This window comes from Ambystoma mexicanum, chromosome 2q (assembly GCF_040938575.1).
Source record: "Ambystoma mexicanum isolate Mex_15411 chromosome 2q, UKY_AmexF1_1, whole genome shotgun sequence".
Lineage (NCBI taxonomy): Eukaryota > Metazoa > Chordata > Amphibia > Caudata > Ambystomatidae > Ambystoma > Ambystoma mexicanum.
In genome coordinates, this window is record NC_090924.1 from 1428911927 (window position 1) to 1428926606 (window position 14680).

The 14680-nt window shown below is 46.1% G+C and overlaps 2 protein-coding genes across 2 annotated transcripts; both read right to left on the minus strand.

Annotated features, from left to right (window-relative positions):
* Positions 1-4174: 4174 nt before the first annotated feature.
* Positions 4175-5752, minus strand: LOC138568864 (S-antigen protein-like). The gene has a single exon (XM_069646645.1). It carries the CDS (start codon positions 5750-5752, stop codon positions 4175-4177), a length of 1578 nt encoding a protein of 525 aa, XP_069502746.1.
* Positions 5753-5776: 24 nt separating this feature from the next.
* On the minus strand, positions 5777-6256 carry LOC138568865 (DNA ligase 1-like). The gene has a single exon (XM_069646647.1). It carries the CDS (start codon positions 6254-6256, stop codon positions 5777-5779), a length of 480 nt encoding a protein of 159 aa, XP_069502748.1.
* Positions 6257-14680: the final 8424 nt, after the last annotated feature.

Here is a 14680-nt window from a genome sequence, read left to right on the forward strand (position 1 = left end):
GGCCACACTTTGGATGCTCTCATCTCCTCAGGCATCCCCCTCTGTAACTGTCTCACCACTCCTCTCTTGTGGACTGACCACTTTCTGCTCTTCTCCCACCTGACACTTCGTGTCCCACATGCAAGACCTGCCCCAGCTATGCCACCTTCCTTCTCGGTTATTTGGCCCACGAAGTGAGTGTCAGTGGACACCTTTGCCTCTACTTTCTGTGCTCCTCCTGCTCATGTGGCTGACTCACACTCTGACACAATCCTCTCTAACCTCCATCTTTCTATCTCCAACACTCTGGACATCTTTGCCCCTGTCATGAGAATCCGCCTGAAGCCTACCTCCAAGTGCAACCCTTGGTACGACTTCAATTTCTCGCCACCTTGAAACGCATGTACAGGGTGGCTGGGAGGAAGTGGAGGGCTTTGCGGGCATCCTCTGACAAACTGGCATGTGGCCTCCTACAGAGGCATTTCAGAAGAGAGTCCACATTCACGCCAGCATCAATGCGGCCTCTAACAACACAGCCAAATTCTAAAACTCAAAAAATCCTGTCCTCACTTTCTTCTTCCTCTCCCTCTACCTCTCTTAGGACCCAATTTGCTGCCTCTCCCTATCCTCTTCCTTTTTCCTACTTCTCCCTCTCTCTCTCTCTCTCTCTCTCTCTCTCTCTCTCTCTCTCTCTCTCTCTCTGTCTCTCTCTCTCAACACCTGACAATGTTTCAAGACAAGTCTGATCTATGAAAGTATCACCTAAATAGGTGCTCTCCTGCTATTCCAGAACCATCAAGGACCACGTTGACACCGTTGCCCCTGCCTTGGCCAATTTCTGCAATCACTCTTTCACCACTGGATCTTAGCCTCTCTCCTCAAGTACTCTCTTGTGCACCCACTCCTAAAACAGCCTTCTGCTGATCGTTACCTGTCCCGCAAACTATTACCCAATTTCTATTACTCCTTTCCTGGGCAAACTCTTGAAAAAGTTGGCCATCACTGGAGCTTCCTCTCCAAATTGAATCTGTTGTTTGCCTCCACGACAATCAGTCTGGCTTTAGAGCAGCCAGAGTGACGGCAACTGCTCTCCTGAACACCTATGAAGATCTGCTCTCTGATATGGACTCAAGCTCACCTTCTGTCCTTATCCTCCTTGACCTTTCTTCTACTTTCAACATGGTCAGTCACTCCACTCTGATCAATCGACTTTGTGAGAACCTGGGCATCACAGATCAGGCTCTGGCGTGGCTGACCTCCTTCCTCTGGACCAACTTTCCCGGGTCCACTTTGGGTCCTTTCTCTCCACCACCACTCTCTCTGCATGTGGTGTCCCCCAGGGCTCTATCCTCTCACCCTGGCTCTTCATTGTCTATCTGGCCCATTTGGCCCACCTGATCTCCACCTCTACTTCAACTTTCAGTGTTATGTGGATGACAATCAGCTCTTTTTCAGGCTTCCCTCAGCTGCCCCCCTCCCCTCGTTCATTCCTGTCTACCCACGATTCAGGATGGGTGCACCTCCAATGGATATAGACGCATTTCGTCGAATGATTTTACATCGTGGGACTTTTCATCGCCAACCCTTTCATCGCCAAAAACTTAAAAAAAAAAAAAATTTTATGGGGGGGGGGTGTTTGGTGCGGTTTGGGGTATGATTATTTAAGCAAGCAGGGGTTTAGGGGGGTGAAGCCCCCCCACAAATAAAAAAAAATAAAAAAAGGAGTTTTTGGCGATGAAAGGGTGGCGATGAAAAGTCCCACGATGTAAAATCATTCGTCGAAATAACGTAGAACCCTCCAATGATCTTTGCCTTAATACCAGGAAGATGGAGATCCTTCTCATTGGGATACCTGCTCCTACTTTCCCTCTCTCACCTTCGACTACACTCTCTCCTTCTCTCATCACATCACGGACCTTGCCAAGATGGCCCACTTCCAGCTGCACCTCCTCAGAGGTATTTTACCTTCTCTCACTTTCCCCAGAAGCTCACTGTTTCCCCAGAAGCTCACTGTCTCCAGAGCTCTGGTTCTCTCCAGGCTGGACTACTGCAACAGCCTCTTTCTCATTCTGCCTGCCTCTACTGTGCTCCCTCTATTCCAGAATAGGACTGCAAGACTTATCCTTCACCTCAAGCCCAGGGACCATACCTCTCCAGGCCTGAATTCTCTCTACTGGCTCCCGGTGACTGCAAGGATAAACTTCAAGACCCTCTGCATCGTCCACAAGGCTTTCTGGGGCTGGTCCCTACACTACATCCAACTCTCTCTGCCTAAGTACCTTCCTTCTTGAGCCCTACCTCCAACTCGCTAAGAGTCAGATGCTTCTCCAGACAGAGATTAGGGGTAGATCTCTCTCCTCTGCAGGTGCCTCCCTATGGAACAGCCTCCCTGACCCTCTCAGACTTGAGCCGGATCACCTGAATTTCTGGAAGCAGCTCAAGACTTTCTTTTTCTCCTTTGCCTTCTCTCTCTTGATCCCCTGCGAATCCTCCTCTCTGTTGTGCCGACTAGTTGCTTTGTACCTTCAGAGTCTCACTGGGCACCAGGCTCCTCTGCGTCCAGTCCACCTTGCACTGTCGCCTCTCCTACTTGGCACTTAGGGGCTGTAACTGTAATCTCTAGAGCCCCCCTGCTGACTTGCACTTACCCAGAGCCATGCTGCCCTGCTCGCACTTTCCCAGAGCCTTACTGGCCCTGACTGCACTTCCCCCAATAATCTCCATTGCACTTCCCCCACTTCCTTCCCCCTGCATCTCTCGTTGTCGCACTTGCACGATCTGAATGACGCAAGGCCTAGTAAGATCGTTTGCCTTCTTTCCTCTGTCTTCCCTCACTTATCTTGTGGTACCTAGAAACACTTGTACAAGCGTGTTATTAATGCAATATCTTATCATATCACCTCCCTATAGTGGCCTTGTTCCACCTTCTGATGTTTCCAGCAAAGCTCCTTATTTTCTATTCCATCCACCTTCTTATTCTTGCCTCCTTCCACCTCCTGATGTTTCCAGCCAACCTATTTTATATTTCTGACATGAGTTATATCGCACAAAACAGGAGAGTTCTGGCAGTCTCTCTACCGGCCTCAGTTGCGGGGGCGTCTGAACCAGATATTTTAGCTCACTATCCCTTTCACAGGAGAGAAACTGATGAAGCCCTGCCAGGCCGAAACAAGTGTCTGGGGTTGCTGTTGGTACACTTGTTCAGAAGCGAATTGCATAGCATTTCTGTGCTGGACAGCCCTTGGGCAGGACAAAGACTGATATGATGTGGATATATCTCTTCTGTGAAAGGGATAGTAGAACAAATAAATCTGGTTGAGACTCCCCAGCGAGGCCGGTAGAAAGACTCCCAGAACCACCCTGTTTTGCATGAGTTATATCGTGCCACAGTATCACCAAACTGGATCTAGGCGGCAGCACAAAGAGGTGAACAGAAAAGGAAAGATTTGAGTAACTTGTGCAATGTGTCAACGCTTTTTACCTGGTGCAATGATAGGGGCAGCGTGTTTCAGAAGTGCGGTGCTGCTACCTCAAATCTTCTATCACCACAGGATTTCAGGTTAGCTTTTGAGATAGAAGGAAGTAGTGAAGTGCGCAAGGTGGAATGTACTGGTGAATCTTATGCAGCACATATGTAGGTGCCAGTCGATGTAGACAGTTATAAATCAGGCAGAGGGCCTTAACCAAAATCCTACATCGAACTGGAAGCCAGTGGATATATTGGCGAACAGATGTGATATGGTTAGATCTACCCAAATTACAATGAAGGTGGTTTGCAGCATTTTTGACCCTATGCAGTCGTGTTAACTGGTATCCCGCGATTCCCGAGTAAATAGCACTGCAGTAGTCCCATCGGGAATGTATAAAAGCCCCTACCAACATAGGGTGACAAGTATTATTTATGTAGGGAGCATTCATTTTCAGCAAACAAAGCTTGAACAAGGCCATCTTGACCACCGTGCTATTCTGTGTAAGGTTAGCTTGCCAATAAAAGACTACTTTTTTTATTTTAGAAGAATAACTAGATGGAAGGCCAAACAATGAGGGGAGTGGACAGCATGAGGCAGGGTTGAGAGTTTATTTTTTGACCCTAAGTGGATGATGCCATCTTTACTGGTATTAAGCTGGAGTTTGTTATTGAGTAGCCACAATTCCACCTCATGTAGGCAGATGCTTAAAGTAGTGAAACCATAGTTCACCTACTGCTGCTCTCTCCCTTTTCTCTCCCTATACTGTCTCCTTTATACTCTTTCGCTTTCGTCTCCCTATGCTTGTTCCTATTCATCTCTCTATACTCTTTCCCTTTCGTCTCCCTATACACTTTCCCTTTCGTCTCGCTATACTCTTTCCCTTTTGTCTGCCTACACTTTTTCCCTTTCGTCCCCCTAAACTCTTTCCCTTTTGTCTCCCTATGCTCTTTCCCTTTCGTCTCGCTATACTCTTTCCCTTTCGTCTCCCTATGCTCGTTCCCTTTCGTCTCCCTATACTCTTTCTCTTTCATCTCCCCATACTCTTTCCCTTTTGTCTCCCTACACTCCTTCCCTTTCGTCTCACTATACTCTTTCCCTTTCCTCTCCCTATGCTCTTTCCCTTTCATCTCTGTATACTCTTTTCCTTTCGTCTCCCTATACTCTTTCCCTTTCATCTCCCTACGCTCTTTCCCTTTCATCTCCCCATACTCTTTCCCTTTCGTCTCCCTATACTCTTTCCCTTTCATCTCCCTATGCTCTTTCCCTTTCGTCTCCCTATGCTCTTTCCCTTTCGTCTCGCTATACTCTTTCCCTTTCGTCTCCCTATGCTCGTTCCCTTTCCTCTCCCTATACTCTTTCACTTTCATCTCCCCATACTCTTTCCCTTTTGTCTCCCTACACTCCTTCCCTTTCGTCTCACTATACTCTTTCCCTTTCCTCTCCCTATGCTCTTTCCCTTTCATCTCTGTATACTCTTTTCCTTTCGTCTCCCTATACTCTTTCCCTTTCATCTCCCTACGCTCTTTCCCTTTCATCTCCCCATACTCTTTCCCTTTCGTCTCCCTATACTCTTTCCCTTTCCTCTCCCCATACTCTTTCCCTTTCGTCTCCCTATACTCTTTCCCTTTCCTCTCCCTATGCTCTTTCCCTTTCATCTCTGTATACTCTTTCCCTTTCGTCTCCCTATACTCTTTCCCTTTCATCTCCCTACGCTCTTTCCCTTTCATCTCCCCATACTCTTTCCCTTTCGTCTCCCTATACTCTTTCCCTTTCATCTCCCTACGCTCTTTCCCTTTCGTCTCCCTATGCTCGTTCCCATTCGTCTCCGTATACTCTTTCCCTTTTGTCTCCCTATACTCTTTCCCTTTCGTATCCCTATGCTCTTTCCCTTTCGTCTCCCTATGCTCGTTCCCATTCGTCTCTGTATACTCTTTCCCTTTCATCTCCCTATGCTCTTTCCCTTTCGTCTCACTATGCTCATTCCCTTTCATCTCCCTATGCTCTTTCCCTTTCGTCTCCCTATGCTCTTTCCCTTTCATCTCACTATGCTCTTTCCCTTTCATCTCCCTATGCTCTTTCCCTTTCGTCTCACTATGCTCTTTCCCTTTCATCTCCCCATACTCTTTCCCTTTCGTCTCCCTATACTCTTTCCCTTTCATCTCCCTATGCTCTTTCCCTTTCGTCTCCCTATACTCTTTCCCTTTCATCTCCCTATGCTCTTTCCCTTTCATCTCCCTATGCTCTTTCCCTTTCATCTCCCTATGCTCTTTCCCTTTCGTCTCCCTATACTCTTTCCCTTTCATCTCCCTATGCTCTTTCCCTTTCGTCTACCTATGCTCGTTCCCATTCGTCTCCGTATACTCTTTCCCTTTCGTCTCCCTATACTCTTTCCCTTTCGTATCCCTATGCTCTTTCCCTTTCATCTCTGTATACTCTTTCCCTTTCATCCCCCCATACTCTTTCCCTTTCGTCTCCCTATGCTCTTTCCCTTTCATCTCCCTATGCTCTTTCCCTTTCATCCCCCCATACTCTTTCCTTTTCGTCTCCCTATGCTCTTTCCCTTTCGTCTCACTATACTCTTTCCCTTTCCTCTCCCTATGCTCTTTCCCTTTCATCTCTGTATACTCTTTCCCTTTCATCCCCCCATACTCTTTCCCTTTCGTCTCCCTATGCTCTTTCCCTTTCATCTCCCTATGCTCTTTCCCTTTCATCCCCCCATACTCTTTCCTTTTCGTCTCCCTATGCTCTTTCCCTTTCATCTCCCTATGCTCTTTCCCTTTCGTCTCCCTATACTCTTTCCCTTTCATCCCCCCATACTCTTTCCCTTTCATCCCCCATACTCTTTCCCTTTCATCTCCCTATGCTCTTTCCCTTTCGTCTCCCTATACTCTTTCCCTTTCATCTCCCCATACTCTTTCCCTTTCATCCCCCCATACTCTTTCCCTTTCATCCCCCCATACTCTTTCCCTTTCGTCTCCCTATGCTCTTTCCCTTTCATCTCCCTATGCTCTTTCCCTTTCGTATCCCTATCCTCTCTTTCCTCCAGGTCTCTCCCTTTATCCTCCAACCTTCTCCAAACCGCTTTCTCTCTCCAGCCTCCGCCAAACTCTGTTCTTGATTTCCAGTTGTCCCCAAACTCCTGGATTTGTATAGCCCCGAAACCCTTCTCCTCTGGTCGGAATCCCTGTGAGGGTCTGTACCTGTTACTGTAAAGGAAGAGGGGCTATGACTGGCTTCTCAAAGTGCTCACCTTGGATTAGTGATGCCCTCTGTAGCCGGACAAAGCCTTTAAAAGGCTTGTCCACCATTTATGATTTCATGTTCCCTTTTTGCTGTTTTTATGTCCACGTGGGTGTCGTGATATGTTGTGGTACTGTTCACTGCATGCATCTTTGCCTTCACTGGGCCCAGCGCTCTCAACATGCGGGCGTGGCTGGAAGAGGCAGGCCAATTCAGGCATCTGGACGACTTGCTCTGCCAGTTGAGCTCAGAATTTCATAGTGCCTCTGATGTCTGCGCAGACTGACTCTGCGATCCATGCAGAACGAAATCAAAAGGCCTCTGATTTCGGAATAAAAATGTACTTTTCCACCACCAGGTTTTCTTGATATCTGCTTCCTTAAATAGACAGATGCAATCCTTCGAATGGAGCAGGTATGTTCTTCAGAGGGCAGGTGGTATTTATTAGTGAGGTTTTCCGGCATGCTCAGTAGAGTCAATTGCATATTTGGTGTTTGTTTTTTTTTCTTTCTTTTTTTATTTTATTTTGTCAGTTGATAAAATCAACTTTTCAAATATTAATTAAACAACATCATTAAACAAATTAAACTTCTTTGATAATTTAAAACTTATTATCAATCCATTACAAAGACATTACATTTATGTGAAATATATTTAAACAACATAAAAAAGAAAAAAGATTCAAGACAAACAAAATATAATCCAAATTCATGCCTTACAATGTAAAATACAGAATACTAAAATCATACCAAAATCATCACTAAATGGACCTATGAGTTAATTCTCTAATTTAGGTAATACTGCTTCTAGAAAATACCTATTGCAATTCTCACCGCCAAGCTTGAACTTGAAAAAAACAATACCATATTTGATTAGAATCTAACGAGCTATTTATGGCAAATAGACTTTTAAAGAACTTACTTCGGGTCAAAGTTAACATGGGACACTCCATGATAAGATGTTGTAAAGTTTCTTTTTGGAGATTGTTTAAGCAATAGTTTTCATTTTAAGATATTTGTTTTCTCCTAGCCAGGACATCTCCAGTATGCCATTGGTTTTGCCTACGAATATGTGGAGAGGGACATTTAGTCATATTATCAGCCATTGTTCTGTATCTTTTAATCCCAAAAAGGAATACATTAAAATCATTATAGGATTTACAACTGGTCTGATTACAAATCCAATTATACTGGAAAATTTTAATTTTTGTTCGCCCAGGATTATTAATCAATAGTTCCACAGTTTTAAATGCATCAGCTAAAGCATTAAGTATGTATTTACGCCTAGTGGGGAAGTTATGAATAGATGATAAAAGATGATGAGGTGCTACCCGTAAAATATCAGGTTGTCTAGGCTTAGCAACCATTTCCTCAATAGTGCACCTGTAACAATCTATGTTCTTTTCAATTCCAAAGGAACGGTGATCACAGTCCTTACTGCAGATATCAGATAAACAACAAGACAACACTAACCTGGTCCAGTAGGAATCCGTAGAGCTGAATGGAAAGCTCACCTAACCTCCTCTCCCTGCGCCGGAGAAACCCAGGTCGAGGAGGGGAAGTCAGGGAAATCTTGTGGGGGAGAAAACCCTGCCGTGCCAGGAACTCGGAAGAAGCGATGGACGAGTCTTGATTCCCCAGGAGTGACTTCGGGAGTTGGACTTGCTATCGCGAATTATCCTGATGAGAGAAACCAGGTGGTGATTAGAGAAGGGAGAGATTGCAGAAGTAGAACTCTAATGAGCGATATACCTTTAATTCTGAATGTCTGTTGAGGAGATGTAGGACGGCTTGCACGGAGGTTGTAATCTGTTCAGCGCGTTGGAAAAAGTAACTCCCTGTCCATGCTGAAGAGACTGAACGATGTAGAAAGGTTAGTGACGGAACGAATGAAAGGATATGTATGCTAGGGGGGGTACGGAACTATACGTACTGAAGAGTGTAGAACAAATGCCTCCGGTGTATGCGTGTGGAGAGCTGGTAGGGCGGAGGACCAAGGACAGAGGAGTCTGACACTGAGAAAAGGAGAGACGGTAGAAAGATTACAGACAAGCGGAGTCTTTGGATAGTAAAGAGAGCTAGCCTAGAATAACGAACTTACGGTGCGTGGCCTCTGAAAACAGTAGCAACGCGCTGGACCGAAGACGCCGCCGAAGGAAATCCATTCTGCGAGGTTGGGGGCTTAGTCATCCGACACTCCCAGATTCGGAAGGCTGGTGCGCTGCTTTTCCTTGCTACCGCCATGTTGGAGGAAGTAGAGGCGATGCATGAAACTCGTCTCCACCTGTGCCAGAAAGACCACGTGAGCCGCCCCCTAGAGGGAGCGGAGGGAGCGGACGTGACAGTATGCCCCCTCCGAAGGGCGACGAAACCCGGCTTGCCAGGGTGTAGCCGGTAGAACCTGCGAACCAAACGGGGAGCATGAACCGCTGAGGCGTATTCCCAAGAACGTTCCGCCTGAGAATATCCCTTCCAGTCTATAAGGAACTGTAGCACCCCTCTTCTATAGCGTGAATCACAGATCGAGGAGACTTCGTATTCCGGTCCTTCACTTGTCAGGACTGGAGGGGGAGTTCCCTTCTTAGACACATGGAATCGGGATTGTACGTCAGGCTTCAGCTGAGAAACATGGAATGTAGGGTGTATGCGCTTCCAAGAAAAAGGGAGACATAACTTGAAAGCAGCCAGACCCTTATTTTCAAGAACCAAAAAGGGTCCAAAGTATCTCGGCGACAATTTTGAAGGTTTCAAACTCTTGGGGAGATATTTACCCGACAACCATACCTTGTCACCAACTTGAATGGAAGGTGTGGGACTCCAATGCTTGTCGGCTTGTATCTTATAGCGTTCATGAGCATCCTTCAGAGCTTCCTGTGCATTTCGATGTGCTTGTTGAAGGGAGGCTATTAACCCGTCTAAATCCGGATACGGAGTAGCCGTGGGAACAGTTGATGGGTACACCTCCGGATGAAATCCAAATGTACTAAAGAAAGGACTAACGCGTATGGTGGAATGTACCGCATTATTATAAGCAAATTCTGCTATAGGCAGTAAAGCCTTCCAATTATCTTGTAAAGCTGATATGTAACATCTTAGATATGCTTCCAGGGTTTGATTTAAACGTTCCGTCTGGCCGTTGGTCTGAGGGTGGTATCCGGAACTGAGCGCTCTTGAGATCCCTAGTAAGAGACATATATGTTTCCAGTACTGTGACGTGTATTGTGGTCCTCTATCCGAGATAATGACCTCCGGTAGTCCGTGGAGTGAAAAAATGCATTCCACGAATACCCTGGCCATAACAGGTGCAGATGGAACAGATGGGAGAGGGATGAAATGCGCCAATTTGGTTAAAGAGTCTATTGTCACCATGATGGTATTACAACCCTCTGACCTTGGTAGATCCACGATAAAGTCCGTTGATATTATTTGCCAAGGTTTCGTAGGAATTTGGGTAAGAATTAGTTTGCCAATAGGAGGAATCCTTGGGGTCTTGGTTTGTAGACACACCGGACAAGACGTGACATAGTCCTGTACATCCTTGCAAAGCGTCGGCCACCAGAAGGGCCGTTGAATCTGGTCTGTAGTATTGAGAGTTCCTCTATGCCCGGCTTCCTTGGAGTCATGACACATTTGAAGTACTTCTAATTGTAGTTCTTGGCCGGGAAGGTACATCTTGTCTTCCTTGAAAAGAAGACCCTGATCAGCAGTAAATCCTAGTTCTCGAAGGGTATCGTCCCGATCCAAGTCCAGATTTCTTGTCCTTAGTGCTATCTTTTGAAGAAAAGAATGGACAACAGCCACTGTGACCAGGTTGGGAAACATAGGTTCTGGCTGAAAGGGAGCTCCTTTTCGTGGATTACTGCGGGATAAAGCATCCGCTTTGAGATTAGTCTTGCCCGGTATGAAAGGGAAGGTAACCCGGAAGGGTGAAAAAAAATGCGCCCATCTAGCCTGTCTACTATTGTTGGTTTGGGCATATTGCAGTGCTCGGAGGTTGTGATGGTCGGTTCTTATTTCAATGGGAAATAATGCTCCCAAAAGTAAATGACGCCATTCTTCAAAGGCCGTCTTGATCGCGAGCAATTCTTTCTCGAGAACCGTGTAATGTACTTCCGCCGGGGACAGAGTCTTCGATAGGTAAGCAATGGGTCTTTCGAACACCCTGTCGTCCGGTTGTAACAGAACGCTCCAATACACTGGTCTGAGGCATCTGATTCCACTATGAATCTGTGAAGCTGATCCGGCATTGCCAAGATAGGAGCTCTAGTGAATAGGGCTTTTAGCTCCTGAAAGGATTCCTGAGTTTCATTTGTCCATCGAAATACAACCCCTTTCTTTAGCAGATGAGTGATGAGATGTGTGAGGGAAGAGAAATGAGGAATGAAGCGCCTGTAGAAATTCACGAAGCCAAGAAACCGCTGTATTTCTTTAACTGACTTGGGGGCTGGCCAATCAAGTATAGCTGACACCTTTGAGGGATCCATGGAAACTCCTTGATCGGACAGGATATACCCTAGATATGCCACTTTGTCTTTATGGAATTCGCATTTCTCTAATTTACAAAAGAGATGGTTCTTCTGTAGTCTGTGTAAGACTTCTTTAACATGAATGACATGGTCTGAAAGGGTGGATGAAAATACCAAAATGTCATCTAAATAGACAATGACAAAATGCAGGGATATATCTGCAAAAATGTGGTCCATAAACCTTTGGAATGTTGCCGGGGCATTGGCTAATCCAAATGGCATTACACTGTATTGGAAGTGACCGAATGGTGTCCGAAAGGCGGTCTTCCATTCGTCCCCTTTTCTGATGCGGATGAGGTGATAAGCACCGCGTAGATCCAGTTTAGTGTAGAGTCTAGCTCCTCTAAGCGCTTCCAAGATATCCGGAATAAGCGGCATGGGATACTTGTCCGGCACTGTGATTTTATTTAATCCTCTGAAGTCAATGCAGGGACGTAACTCGGACGTGTTTTTCTTTGGAATAAAGAAGAGTGAAGCCGCTGCAGGAGAGGTGGATTCTGTGATTAAGCCATTTTCTAGATTTGTCTTCAGATATTCTTTCAGTGCCTCTTTTTCCTTGGCGGACAATATGTACATGCGACCAAAAGGGAGAGGACTATTTGGAAACAGATCTATACAACAGTCATCTCTGCGATGAGGTGGTAATTCAGTGAATTCTGTCTTTGCAAAGACCTGGTGGAATTCCTGATATTCCTGGGGAAGAGTGTTTACTTCGTTAAGAATCCTATTTGACTCTTGAGAGGGCTTGTTCTTGGATGTGGAGGCGACTAAGTTATGGCAGATGTGAACACAATGTTCTGACCCCAAAAAAAGAGTACCAGCTGTCCAGTTAATAAAGGGGTTGTGTAATCTCAGCCATGGCAAACCTAAGATTACAGGATAATGCGCAGTCTTGATTAAATCTAATTTCAGGATCTCTTGATGTGCCGCTATTGTCATCGTGAGAGGAGAAGTGTGGTCTTTTATGGGACCGGAAGTAAGAGGGCTACCGTCCACACTCTCAACCGGGATCATTAACGCCTTGGGTACTTTTGGAATCCCCTGTCTAGTAGCAAATGTGTCATCTAAGAAATTTCCTGCGGCTCCGCTATCGATAAGTGCAGGCACGTTTTCCAATCTTGTGCTACCCCAGGCTAGCGTAACTCCATGTACTATCATCTGGTTTTCCGTGGATAGATCCTGTTGAACCCTGGGAATGCATTGAAGGGAACTAGTAACTCTGGAACCCTGCACCGTTGTTCCCCTTACGGCCGGGTGCTGGCGTTTCCCGCCTTCCTAGGGGGAGTATGGGGACATTCCTTGACCGAATGAGAGCTATCTCCACAATACATACAAAGTCCCTGAGTACGCCTTCTGGTACGTTCTTCCACGGATAAAGGGCCTCTCGTATTCCCAATTTACATCGGCTCCTCGGAAGGAACTGGTCTAATAGGAGACAGGGTCCCTTCGGTGGTTTGTCTGCTCTTTCCTTTCTTTCTTTCTTTCTGTCTTTCTTGGAGTCTATAGTCTAACTGCATAACCAGTGAGATGTATTCTGCCATATTATGTGGACGTGGGACTCGGGACACTTCGTCCTTTAAATCCTCTGAAAGTCCTCTTCGGAATATGGTCATCAAAGCTTCATCGGCCCATGCCGTGTCAGAAGCTAGTTGCTTAAAGCGTGTGATATAGGTAAGGAGATCTTGACTACCCTATTTAAAATCCAATAACCTTTCCTGTGAGGCAATGGTTATCTCCTGTCTCCCAAACATACTCTTTACGCTGTTGCAAAAGGCAAGGTAGGAATCGAGTATGGGATTGTTGCTGGTAACTAAAGGAGTGGCCCAAGCTAACGCAGCCCCTGACATTTGAGCAATCATATGGCCCACCTTGTCTCTGTCAAAAGGCTGCCTTAAAGGCGAACTGTACAGAATAGGACTCAAGAAACTCCTTGACTGCATGGGGATTACCATCAAAACGTCCTGTGGGTAATGGGCCAGGAGGTACTTCAGAGCTATGGGCTGCTCGCCCCACCTGTTGCCTTAAGCCGGTATTCTCTAGCTTCAATTGCTGGACCTCGGTTGACAGGGACTGAACCTCTGCCATTAATTGTTGTATTTGTTGGTCCATAATGGATCCTCTGACTCTACCAATAAAGAATGTGAGGCCGATATAGCCTTGAAAATATCAGGCGTTGCTAACTGTAACAATCTATGTTCTTTTCAATTCCAAAGGAACGGTGACCACAGTCCTTACTGCAGATATCAGATAAACAACAAGACAACACTAACCTGGTCCAGTAGGAATTCGTAGAGCTGAATGGAAAGCTCACCTAACCTCCTCTCCCCGCGCCGGAGAAACCCAGGTCGAGGAGGGGAAGTCAGGGAAACCCTCGTGGGGGAGAAAACCCTGCCGTGCCAGGAACTCGGAAGAAGCGATGGGCGAGTCTTGATTCCCCAGGAGTGACTTCGGGAGTTGGACTTGCTATCGCGAATTATCCTGATGAGAGAAACCAGGTGGTGATTAGAGAAGGGAGAGATTGCAGAAGTAGAACTCTAGTGAGCGATGTACCTTTAATTCTGAATGTCTGTTGAGGAGATGTAGGACGGCTTGCACGGAGGTTGTAATCTGTTCAGCGCGTTGGAAAAAGTAACTCCCTGTCCATGCTGAAGAGACTGAAGGATGGAGAAAGGTTAGTGATGGAACGAATGAAAGGATATGTATGCTAGGGGGGGTACGGAACTATACGTACTGAAGAGTGTAGAACAAATGCCTCCGGTGTATGCGTGTGGAGAGCTGGTACGGCGGAGGACCAAGGACAGAGGAGTCTGACAATGAGAAAAGGAGAGACGGTAGAAAGATTACAGACAAGCGGAGTCTTCGGATAGTAAAGAGAGCTAGCCTAGAATAACGAACTTACGGTGCATGGCCTCTGAAAACAGTAGCAACGCGCTGGACAGAAGACGCCGCCGAAGGAAATCCATTCTGCGAGGTTGGGGCGGAGTCATCCGACGCTCCTGGATTCGGAAGGCTGGTGCGCTGCTTTTCCTTGCTACCGCCATGTTGGAGGAAGTAGAGGCGATGCATGAAACTCATCTCCACCTGTGCCAGAAAGACCACGTGAGCCGCCCCCTAGAGGGAGCGGAGGGAGCGGACGTGACAGCACCCATCTTCCACAAAACTGGAGAACAAAGTGACAAAGTCCCTAGTTCGAAGCATATAATGGGTAAAGGTGTGCAAGGACAGTAGATGAAAAACTTGTTTCCAAAACCTAGATTATAACATATCCCAATACTTTTGGTCTCTTGGTAATGTAGCTTCTACTCCATATAGTAAAATTGGTATTACTTTGTGTTGATAAAATGCCATTATGTGTTCAAATGAATTATTACCACATTTATAGGTGAGTATTTTTGATTGAGATGTGAACGTTTGCAATTTGCTTTTTAATTCAAGTTTCTGCAGATCATCATTACTTGAGCTTGTA